The sequence below is a fragment of the Panthera onca genome, chromosome C1 (assembly GCF_046562875.1).
Source record: "Panthera onca isolate mPanOnc1 chromosome C1, mPanOnc1 haplotype 2, whole genome shotgun sequence".
NCBI lineage: Eukaryota > Metazoa > Chordata > Mammalia > Carnivora > Felidae > Panthera > Panthera onca.
The window spans coordinates 28,283,806-28,296,590 of NC_138346.1; the positions used below are offsets into that span (position 1 = coordinate 28,283,806).

The 12,785-nt window shown below is 37.9% G+C and overlaps 1 protein-coding gene across 1 annotated transcript in view; it reads right to left on the reverse strand.

Annotated features, from left to right (window-relative positions):
- PIKFYVE (phosphoinositide kinase, FYVE-type zinc finger containing) overlaps positions 1-12,785 on the reverse strand; it is an 81,633-nt gene that overhangs the window by 38,300 nt on the left and 30,548 nt on the right. The window contains exons 14-19 of the mRNA XM_078450944.2: positions 10,148-10,207; positions 8,387-8,516; positions 7,765-7,945; positions 7,039-7,113; positions 4,973-5,080; positions 398-538 (exon numbers count right to left, since the gene is read on the reverse strand). Of these exons, the coding sequence (XP_078307070.1) occupies positions 398-538; positions 4,973-5,080; positions 7,039-7,113; positions 7,765-7,945; positions 8,387-8,516; positions 10,148-10,207 (695 nt within the window). The remainder of the gene's footprint in view (positions 1-397; positions 539-4,972; positions 5,081-7,038; positions 7,114-7,764; positions 7,946-8,386; positions 8,517-10,147; positions 10,208-12,785) is intronic.

The following is a 12,785-nucleotide window of genomic DNA, read 5'->3' on the forward strand; positions in this document are numbered from 1 at the left end:
TATTAAAAGACATGTGAGCATCGTGCACAGGACTGGGGGAAACGGGAAATTTCCTAGAAGTGGCCTCTATTCTGAAGAGGGTAACTTTTCAGGAGAGAGAGCATCTTCTACTCGTACAATTCCCCAAACAAAACAAAGGCTCAACAAATACTACTCATTACCAATTATCTATTACATCTTTGGTGTTACAACTATAATGAGTGCTATATAATTTATTACCCTTTCCTCCAGTCTGAGATTCTCTAGTCTTAAAGAAACGACTGTCGTGCTTACTGTCGTACTTTCAATATATATGGAAGACCAAACAGATAATCAAAGATCCCTGCATATCAATATGATGCATATAAATTTAAAAACAGAGATTTTTTTTAAATGATAGAAAAATAGGAACACTCACTGATTTTACATTAATGACCAAAGTAATGCCATGTTCTAGTAACATGTCTTGGGCAATCCGAGACACTGTTTTTTCAACTAGAACCAATGTAGGTCGAACATCAACTATTCGCTGAACATAATTCTTCAAGAATTCCCTTTCCTAAGGAAAAAAAAAAACATCAAAAATATTATACCTGCTTCAATTCAAGATCTACAAATATTAAAACATCAGGAGGGTTTGACTAAGTCTCTTCATCTCCAAATAAGTCTATAAGCAAGTCACTTCAAACACAACCAAGAATATTATTCATAAATCTGAACTGTTGGTTATGCTAATAAAAAAGGGTTTTAGGAGAAATTCCATTTTCTGACTCACTAATTGTACTTTGAAGGATTTTCAATTCTTAATAACTAATAATGTGAAAGCCAAGAATCCAATTAGTTTGCTCTTAGAGATTAAAAGAAAACAAACAAACCTAACCTCAGTGAACCTAACTCCCCAATGAAAGCAATTTCTCATTCTTTAAATATAGAATCCCCCTACTACATTCTGAAATTAACTAGAGTAGCTCTTCTTTGGGTATTGGAATAAATAACTCTCTAACAGATGCTATTTCAGCTTCTTCCTCATTTCAATCTCCCAGAAGATCATCTTCTACTTAGTACAGCTATAAAGACCTAAAACATACCACTTAATACAATTTCTTGACGAAGGCTTATTTTCAAAGCAAATGAATACTACCAACAATGACCAGAGTTAAAACAATACAAATCACTGACTGTTTCATAAAATTTATGGGCTCCAGAAAGGAGACACTTGAATGTGTGTGCATGTCTGTCACTTCTGCTCCACACGCCCGAAGTGTCTTTTGAGCAAGTCTGTATTCATGGTCAGTGCCGCCAGCAATGGATGAGCCTACTCCCTGCAATGAACCCACCACTATGAAGTACATTTCTACCGTTTTCTGTTTACTGATAGAAATCGTACGTTTTCAACATCTCCAATTATTAACGAAATGGATTTTTTCCCTTGAAACGTGTTAATTTCCTACTCTACTTACCAAATGGTCATTTAATGGCATTTTCAATGATTTTATCTGTACAGCTTCAAAAGTGTAACTATAATAAGTTGATTTTTTTTTTTTTTTTTTTTAATTTCTGGCCTTTGGCACAGGGATGGCAAATACACTTCCTCTCAGTCCCAACTATAATCAGCTATCGTGACTGCACATGAAGCACCATGTTCAAAGGAGGCCTGGGCCAGGCCCAGCAAGGACAGAATATCGGGAAGTGGGCCATGAGCATGGAATGGAGCAGAAGCACACCAACAGACCTAGTAGTGATGAGGGAAACAAAGGCAAAAGAACTGTAACTTAAATGAAATTTCCTAACAGCTTACAGCACACTGATACCTGAACATGCAGAGTGTGACCTTCTTCAAGGAACTCAGGGCTGCCTTAGTGCCTCAATGTTTATGTTTTACTAAAGACTAAATGTAACCTTATCTTAACAGCAACTAGCCCGTCAAGGTCCAGAAAGTCTTGCTTCCAAATTCCTTAGAGACTTCTGCTATCCCTAACCCTCACTAATTAAAAAGTATATAATCAGTCACTCCTCACAATCCCAGGGCAGCTCTTTCTGCTCAGTTACATTTCTTTTGCCTCTGTTTCCCTCTTTCTCCCCACGCTGTAAGAAAATCACCTCTTTACACCGAAAATGTCTCAAGAATTCTTTCTTAGCCGTTTGTTCTCAAACCCAAAACTTCCAAATATCATAATTTCACCAGTAGTGCCAGCTTTGTGAAGACACTGTAAAGCCCCAGGGTAATTACCTGCTTGGCCTCTGTCACTCACCCTCTTTCTAATTACAGGCATACCTTGTTTATTATAGTTTGCTTCACTGTGCTTCGCAGGTACTGCACTTTTTACAAATTGAAGGTCTGTGGCGACCCTGTGTCAAACAAGTCTATTGGCACCATTTTTCCAACAGCATTCGCTCATTTCATATCTGTGTCACATTTTGGAAATTCTCGCAGTATTTTACACTTTTTCATTCTTACTATATCTGTTATGGTACTCTGTAATCAGTGATTTTGAACAACTCACTGAAAGCTCAGATGATGGTCAGCATTTTTTAGCAGTAAAGTGTTTTTAATTCATGTATACTTTTTTTTTTTTTAGATATAATGCTATTTGCACACTTAAAAGGCTACAGTACGGTGTAAGCATAACTTTTATATGCACTGAGAGACCAAACAAGTCACCTAAGTTGCTTTATCGCAATACTGGCTTTACTGCAGTGGCCTGGAACCGAACTTGCAGTATCTCTGAGGTACACCTGTATGAACCAAAATTTCAGCTTCTTCTTTGCTTATTCCACATTGATTGGACCAAACAAAAAAGGAGAAAAAAATAAGCTGATGCTTTATATTAATTCAAACTAAAAGCTTCTATAGGGCAGGTATTAGAGGTATAAGAAACTATGTTTCAAAGCACAACCAAGATGCTTTAGGTTATGTGAATTAAATCATGTCTCTTAGATACATGTTTTCCCAGAGCAAACTTCTCTAACACAAAAAGACTTTAGTATCTTAACCTACTTGCAAGAATGGAGTTAAAATGGAGTGAATAAATTTAAGTATAAATGTTCTGTAAATAATTACCTGTGGATTTCAGCTACCCAATTCATCAATTACAAGACCTATAATTTTATACATTTTAACAAATGCAACCAGGATAAGCCTTACAATCAATGCAGTTGTGATCTGATCCTATAAAAGTTTTCCACGGACCGCTTCATTGAGATCAAGAAAATTCCCAGCATTAAAGAATCTGAGATTACACAGACAGTAATTGTGTTTCCCCTAATTCCTTATTTCATGTCACCACTGAGAAGGCACAGTACATCAGAGCTAGTAGGGAGGGTATGATATAGGCAGAACCCCTGATTTGCCCTTATTTATAACTGAATTCTAAAGAAGAAAGAGCCCCAAGTAACAGAGTTCATTAAGCAATAGAGCAGAGTTCCATAAACCACAACGAAGTTTCTTCTGTTGGTGTCTATGAATTCAGTACAAAAGTGACTGCTCCTACCACTCTCAGAAAAATGTGCCTATCACCCATGAATTTTCAAGTTTCTCTAAATGTTTCTGGAACTGAATGTGTTTCTACTATAATATTACAGACACATTCCTGAAAACCTCCCATTTTGAACAACTGCTGATTAAAATTAATAGTATTTATGGTAGAAAAGAAGTCGGGGCAAAAAACTTTTTAAACCAATATAACTTCATATCCAGTGCACTAACAAAAATAATCAGTACCTTGAGAGAGAATGTGGACAGCCCCAATGGGTAGCTCAGCACAGCTGGAGGCTGCCTCATGCCTCAAGGGAAATTTTAAGTGTACAAAAGCAACTGCAACAGTGCAACCACAAAAGGAGCTCTGAGCAGTGGAGCCATTAAGAAACACCCAGGGCTAGGGGTGCTTCCCTCCAGGGAGAGAGTCCTTCCAACAGCAGAGCACTTTGAATTTCTTAAAAAGAGCCAAAAGGGTTCCTGCCTTGGTAGCAGCCAAGCTGAGGCGGATTCTTCTTTCCAGTTGAGGGTTATGAGGGTTATGATCCTACTGCAGCCATGCTGGGTCCCCTTAGCTAAGAAAAATCACATAGAAACCAACACAACTTCCATCTGATGCTGCTCCCCTTTACCAGCTGTGTACAAGGTAACCGGTGTTCCAGAAACAAGTGGTTTAGTAGAACAGACTATATGAAAAGCCAGGTATTGCCACTGGGAATCTGGTAAGTTAGAAAAATACTTGAAGTAAATCAACAACCCAAATGCACACAGAGGCCAGAATTCAGATTTTCACTTTTTCTTCCGTATATTCCCAAAAAGTTCTAGGTTCCCCTTAACACTCTGAAACTCTAAAAATAAGGAATGACAGGGGTGCCTCAGTGTCTCAGTTGGTTAAGCATCTGACTCTTGATTTCGGCGCAGGTCATGATCTCATGCTCACATGTGAGCATGTGAGATCATGCCCAGTGTCGGGCTCTGTGCTGTCAGCACAGAGCCTGCTTAAGATTCTCTCTCTCTCTGCCCCATCCCCCGCTTGCAAGTGCATGCACTCTCTCAAAATAAACATTTAAAAAATAATAAATATAAATAAAAATGAGGAGTGACAGAGGTTTTGGTAAGCTTCCAAAGTAATACATTAAAATGTCTTTTATAATGATTTAATAAATTAAAAAAAATTTTTTTAAGTTTATTTATTTATTGGGCGGGAGAGGAGGGAGCATAGGCGGGGGAGGAGCAGACAGAGAGAATCACAAGCAGGCTCCACGCTGTCAGTGCAGAGCCATACAAGAGGTTTGATCCCATTACCATGAGATCATGACCTGAGTTGGAATCAAGAGTCAGATGGTTAACCAACTGAGCCACCCAGGCGCCCCTATAAAAAAATGTTTTTAATGAAACAAATGCAATTGAGTTTCTTTGCCCCTCCAATTTAAGCGGCTGGAAAGAGTTCTAAGTGTTTGCAGGCACTACAGTACACAAACATCCCTCCAGATCACTGTTTCAGTAAGAAGTTCTTACCTGAAGCACAATAGGATCAATGCAGGTAAATTTAGTTTCTTCTCTGTAGAGATACTCGATGGAACATTTCAACAGAAGAATTTTGGGATTTTTAATACAAGAATTCATCTACAAAAGATGAAGTTTGTTAAAAGATTTTAAAGTCTATTATGTTACAGACCTCCTTTAATCACTAAACTCACACTGTTTATAATTCCTCCTAAATAGATTATTTCCTTATATTTGTAATGAAATACTCTCATTTAGTTCTTTTGTGGTATTCTCTTATATATTTTTTCAAAACAAATAATGAGCTCAGAGCAATGCAGACTTCTAAAAACTTGGCTCTATACTCTCTTAAAAGGTTTTTGTTTTTTTAATATTGCAAGAAAAGATATCAAGCCCTGGGTATGGAGGAGAGGAGCTTAAAGACAGGATACTTTATAAACTCATAGAAATCAGCAACTTTGAAAGCCGAACTTAACCTTTCTAAAATTCAAGGACAGAGGAGGGAGAAAAGAATGAAAATGCCCCCTGAATAGATTCCAAGAAACTATAAACTGGCAAGCCAAAGTGGGTAAAAAGTTTAAAAAGGAAAACCTTAAAGCATATCCAGAAGCACAGATTCCAACAATACACCCTATCCATGTAACTAAAACCACAGGCAGAAGAGCCTGGATCCCATCCCGCAATGGAGGTTTCAGACTGACCATGCTGTAGACTCCAAACTGGCAAATGATCTTGAAACAGTGACTCATCAGTTGGGGAACTACATTTAGGGATTTTTTACCAACTATAAATTAAAGACTACCTCTAAATATGGTCAGTGGAGCAAGACAGTCATTCATGCCTATGTTTCTACCACACCCACATATAACTTTCAATTCTGGAGATAATCTCAACATACTTACCTTTTAATTCAACACAGATCATTTCATTTGGCTTAAATTACTACTTTGATGGGTAATGTGCCTGGTTTAATAAGATTCTATGTAGAAATAATGACAATAGTTCAAATCCAAGCGTACTTTTATTTATCTATGGTCACTAATAATTTTCAGGAGCCTAATGCCTTTACCAAAAATGAATTAGTCTCTGCTTAGAAAAGAGTGAAGATAGGACTGCAGTTCACCCACCTAGTCGTTCAGGCTAGAAATCTGCCTAAGCTCTCATAGTAACCAAATCAGTATTCCCAGAGGTGGGGGGTCAGGTTATCTCTATTTGCAGTAAGCTCCCATAGTGATTCAGAAGCACAGCAAGTTTGAGAGCACTGCTAGACTGATGGCTTCTCAAAACGTGAGGAGCAACAAATGACACTGGAAACATCTGGAACGCCTACTTTAAAAGCAACCCCACCTCCCCACCCCACCAACTCCCTTATACTGAATGAGAATTTCTAGGGGTTGGGCTTAGGACTCTACATATTTAACTATGTCCACAGGTGACCCTAATGTACTATGCACTTTGAGAATCAGTGGCCTTCAGAATAAAGTTCAAGGCCCCTACTGGGATACAAAGCCCTTGCCTGCTTCCTCCAACCTCATCTCCTTTCTCATCTTGCACCTTAGGATCTCAGAGATTCTTTAACACACCAGGTTATTTCACCCCATTTCTTTGTGTTAGTGCTAGAAAGAGGCCTCAGGCCTGACGGCAGAGATAGAAGGTAAGAAAGATAACAGAGTATCAGTGATAATTCTGCAGCTCAGCCCTAAAACAGCAAAGTTTTAAAATTCTAGGCCTCTGGAAGGACTCCAGGCTATTAGAGAAACCTTGTCTCCCTAAGATGTGGCAGGGTCAAGGGAGAAATGATACCAGTATCCTATCATTCTGTTGGTCTGGAAGCCTGACCCACCCTCCCCCTATCTTCTTTTGTCCGATGAGTTCCTATTACCCAAATCCTAATCATCATCAGCTCTGGGAGACCTTTCCTGAACCTCCAAGATTTCACCCCTATAGCAGACACTGCTAAACTACTCCTTGATATCCATTCTCCTTCTCTTCTATGATTAGAAGTTAGTACCCCAACTTGTTGGCTTGGTACACAATCATAGTTTGCTGACCCTCATTGTCGGAAAAGATCACATTACCTTTTTATGTGCAATATTTTTGGTACAAACAAATCCATTGACAACCACAGAATCAAACTTCTTTCCACCTGGAATCTAATGAAATAAGAAAACAAAACTCAATAATATATCCTTAGAATCCAGTCGTTTGGATGTTATTATTTAGTTCCATTTTTAGTTTTAACTATTATGTAATCAAATCAGAAAAGAAGTTCCAGAATATAGCTCTTCCTTTCAACCAATAATTAATGGCATCTAGCACGACTGTCTATTTACCCATTTCCCACTCTCTACAGTATTAGCTGGTGCTCTAAAATACCAATCTGACCGAACAAATTGGCAATTAAAACCATTACTAAGTCAAACGTCATAGGCAAAAAATACATACAGGACTCCATTACCAGCTAAATAAAGCAATTACCCACTGCTTTTCCTCAGAACAGTGACAGTAATCTGTGGGAAGAGGTCTTCTCATAGACGACACATCAAGCAAAAGGAAGCAAGAAGGGAAGAAACCGTATTTGCTTGGTTTCCCAATTCACTCCATGCCCAACTCACCCCTTCTATTCACCTCTCACTTCCCATGAGTGGCTTCCATGACCACTGAGTTCATTGTTAACAAACATATCAGGCAGAAAAACCTTCCCCTCCTCACCGAGAACCCCCTTTAGATGACCATTAAGAGCCAAATGACTGCCAGGCCCACCGATCAGCACCTAGCATTAGAAAAGCATTAGCGGAACTCACTTTTTTAACATGGACAAACTGACGGATGTCCATGTCATCATCCCGGTTCTTGACATCAGGTCGGACTGTCTGAACAACCTGGCAGACCAGTGATACAATGATGTCCCTCCAAGATGGTGACAATGACTCATTATGGAGCAACTGTTGGAGCAGTGCCATCATGTGGTTATGATTAGCTGAGCTACAAAAATGTCACAAGAAAGAAGTTTGCAGAGTTAATACCGCCAGAGACAAGAATTCTGAAAATCAACAGGCACTCTACAAAGACATAAGCATGTGAATTAGGGCTTGAAGATCTGTTTGAGTCAATCTTATTTTATCTGCGCCTTAATGATCTTGCACATGAATGAAATCTGTGAGTATATTCAATTAAGAAATCTGTGAGTATATTCAGTTAAGATAACCCCTTTCATTCAATGAAATTTTACCCCATAAATTACAGTGGGCACAGACAATCACAGTTGAGGACTCTTACAAGAAAGTTCATCACAATAGGCTTTATTTCCTAAGTAATCTTAGTATTTTTGATTTCATGAGGAAGAAAAACTACTCTGCATATGCCCACCAAGTCACCGAACATTATAAAAATGGAAAATTAAAATCAAAAAGCTCACTGCCTTACAGCAACCTCTCCATGGCTTGTTTCTCTCCATTCTCCTCCCTCAGCAGCTCCAGGTTGTTATGATGCCAACCCAAAGGTGTGAAAGGCAGCTCTTTGGATTTTTCCTCAACTCGACGATTAAATAAGGATTCTAAGTATAAAATAAGAAATTGTATTTCGCTGTTGCATTTTATACCATATACTTACAGGTTTAGAAAGTGCCAAGTTATCCTTTCAAATTTTTTAAAGTCTGTCAGTTCAAACTATTGGTATAAAAAGGCAAGGACATGTGTCAATACACAAATAAAAAAATTAAGTCTGACTTAGATCATCAACTCATAACAGCCAAAATCAGAGACAGAACACCAGAAAGCAAATTTACGTAAGTGACTAGGACTCTTAAGCCAACAATTTTAAATATGGCTTCTGAGAAACAAATGAGATTTTTTTATAGTCCTTTTATTCAGCTGGGGACATTAAAAAAGGAGGCCAGCTTTCCTTATAATAACGCAAACTAAAAACTACATTCAGCACAACTCTGAATGCTGGAGGAACAACATGTGATAGTGTGGGTGCTGAACTTGAAAGAGAAAAGCTCAGCTCTGATACGTCTGAACCAGCATGTGACAGTGTAGAAAGTTTATCCAGACAATTCTTAATAGTGTTTCTTTCTCAATATAAAAAACAAAGGCCTTTTTTTAAGCCAAATTTTTATAAGTCAGACCCAAAAATGAACTACAAAGAAACATTAAAACATGGTAACAATCTATGTAAAATTTTGTAAAATCTTTAAATTTTTAAAAAGAATGAAAGTGGATCTAAACAATAAATAGGTAACATTAAAAGTTTTGCAAAAAAAAAATGTTCACTATATAACTACTGAAAAATGTGACTGAATAAATGGAAAGAGGTGGGAAACGTTTACAAAAATTCTCTCATCCTTCCCCCCTCTTAAAGCCAACCAACCAAACAAAACAGCTTCCAACATAATGGTCCAGCACTATAAAGTAAAGAACATGTCCACATGCAAGGAACAAAAACTGTATATTTTAATTATGTAAACAGCGGGCCTATCAACTTCTGGTTGAACCAGGTGTTCAGAGGTGAATATAGAAACCCTGCTAAATTTTGAGATCAGCTGCGAATGGCCCCCCGTGCACCAGCCTGCCCCACCTTTTCTCTTTTATTTGAAGCCCTCCCACTGTCTAAGGTCTAGGCTGTGGAGGGTTATGAACTAATTAAGCATGTCAGTACTCCACAGTAAGCTAAGTAGGGAAGGTGTAAGAGAAGACTGTACTCTTCCATACTGCCTTCCATCCTCAAGATATGGACCAGCAGAATCAGTTCTTTATCTCCTCTGCCCACTTCTCTTCCCAGTTCCACAGGGCAAGCAGTGTCCTCAACTGGATGAGATCTCCTTGGAGGCTTTCTGACGGTTTGAGAATCCTTGATGATATGTATATCAATACTTAATATTATATTCATGATTTGGAAAGCATAAGCTATGTATGCCTTTAAAAGAATAAAATGCAAATTCTATTTAAAAGCTTTTAAACAATTACCCTTCAGATCAGATAGCCTGTCTCAAACCAAGTCCAAGTTTATATTCTTCACTCCCAACATTCTCAGAGTCACCATATGTATCAAAAACTGTGTTCCCATTATATTAAAACAATCAAATTTATTTGCGGTACCTACTCTGTGCCAATCAGTGTGCTAGGCCCTAAGCACATCCTCACAAACAAGACACAATATCCCGTGTACAGCTTTTGAGAAAATTACCTTTGATGAAGGCGTCACTTATTGAGAGTTGTTGTCCTCCATTGTCAGATATCAAATACTCTGCATACCAGGGAGAGAGCAGAGAGAGTGGGAAGAAAAGCAGAGACTTATGACTGTAACTTGCCAGCGTAATTATACAGAGAACACACCTACACACGAAGTATTACTCATACTAAACCCAACACTGCCCAGCCAATGCAAGAGAGCGTTAGGCTAAAAAGCATCTTTAGACTTATTCCACACACTTCATACTAAACTTAACAGACTTGAAAGACTTGAATAATAACTCAAAAGAACCTTGAAGCAGTAAAGTCGGATAATCTTTTAACAGATTGCTTTTCCCTTATCAAAGCTGAAACAGTTTACGAAAATTGAGATCTTCACTAATTTAGGCATGAAAAGCCAAAAAAGTTACACTATTTTTCTCATGAACAGCTGTATGATTTCACAGATAATGACTCTGTCTATACACAAAGTAGTTCTTGGGTAGAGAAGCCACCTGAAAAAATATATAAGGTGTTTTGTTTTTTTTTTAATTTCAGACTACAAGCTATAAAGCAAATTAATACACAAGTGACACTGGCAGGGAATAGAGATAACTCATCAGGATTTCTAGGAGTTTCTGAATTAGAGTTTCAGTTTTTCAAAATTCTAATCAAACACTGCCAAAGAGTTGCCAGAAGGTAACTGAACACATGCTGTGTGCTTTTAGAACTTTCAGAATATTAAATACTTCTCTTACAAGTGAAACTTATTCTTCACTTCCCCTGTAACTTTTCTAGGTTCTTTCTACTATGCAAACTAAACCACAACGTATTTTAAGCATTTTAAATAGATTTCACTTATAACAAACAAGCTTCAGAAGTCATTATGTTTATAAGCCAATATGATCATCCTTTGAACAAGAAAGCAGAGAAAAAGTTTTACATAGAAAATTCATGTGTGCCAACTCAAATACAATAAATCAAGTATGTGGACAAATAAAAATAGATGTTATACTTCATTTCTACACCTCCCACACAGAATGAATAATGCCAACCTGTTTGTTCAACTAATATATTGGCTTTGCAAGCTTTACTTTTCATATACATTTACTTTTATATATATGTATATATGTAATATATATTTCCTAACCCCCCCCCAGGAGTGATCATTTTCAAACATACAGAATATCCTGTATACCCTTCACCCAGATTCAACAACTGTTAACTTACCACATCTGATTTCTTTCTACATATATGTAGGTTTTCCCCAACCATTTGAAATTACACACATCATGACACTTGACCACTAATACTTCAGCGTGCATCTCTTAAAAATAAGAGCATTCTTGGCGCGCCTGGGTGGCTCAGTCAGTTAAGCGTCCAACTTCAGCTCAGGTCACGATCTCGTGGTCCCTGAGTTCGAGCCCCGCGTCGGGCTCTGGGCTGATGGCTCAGAGCCTGGAGCCTGTTTCTGATTCTGTGTCTCCCTCTCTCTCTGCCCCTCCCCCGTTCATGCTCTGTCTCCCTCTGTCCCAAAAATAAATAAACGTTAAAAAAAAAAAATTAAAAAAAAAAAAAATAAGAGCATTCTTGGGGGCACCTGGGTGCCTCAGTTGGTTGAGCATCCGACTTTAGCTCAGCTCATGATCTCACAATTCAGGGGTTCACATCGGGCTTTGCACTGACAGTGCAAAGCCTGCTTCAGATTCTGTCTCCCTCTCTCTCTGCCCCTCCCCTGCTCGCTCTCCCTCTCTCTTTCAAAAATAAACACTAAAAAAATGTTTAACATAAGGGCATTCTTCTCATAGCCACAATACCATTTATACACTCAAAAAAATTGACAATGTGTTAATATTGTCAAGTTAGTGCACATTTGAATTTATCTGTTCCTAAAATGCTTTAACAAATTTTTTGCCTCAAACCTGGATCCACTAAGATTCACACATTGCATTCCCTTCATTCTCTTTTAGAACAGAGCAAACTCCCTACCTTTTTATTTAGTCATGATATTAAATTTTGAAAGAACCCAGGCCAAAGGTCCTGTGGAATGTCCCATATTCCGGATCTGATCGGAATGCTTCCTCATGGGGCAGTTTAACTTGCTCCTATGTTCTCCTGTAAATGGGAAGTTAGACCTAGAGGCTTATGGAAGCTATGATTTTCACTTCTCTAGGTTCTACTCACAAACTTGTCAAGACTCGTTCAGAATCCTGCTTCAACACAAAATAAAATGTATTTTAATTGTACTACTCTCCAAATTTTACCACCAGTGAATAATTAAACAAGATCCCACTGTTTCAGTTTTATGAGCTTATGAAAATGAGGGGTTTGCTTACATAAGATAAAAAAACAGCAGATTGTTTTTTAAGTGCAGATATGTCAATCAATTTTAGAAATCCAAATTTCCTTAGCCTCGGAAGATAGAGGATGATTCCTAAGAAAACAGTTAATAAATATTACCTTTAACTTCAATGGAAAGCTAAAAAACCACCCATTCCCATTTGTATTTTTAGAGGAATGAAAACCGGAGGCAGAGGAGTGTTTTATTCTTTCACTTTACTACCAGTTCACTCTGACGATATTTACTTTCTGGTAATCAGTGTTAATCTTAACCACAATGCAGAAGAAACACAATACTGTATTTCAACTTCACA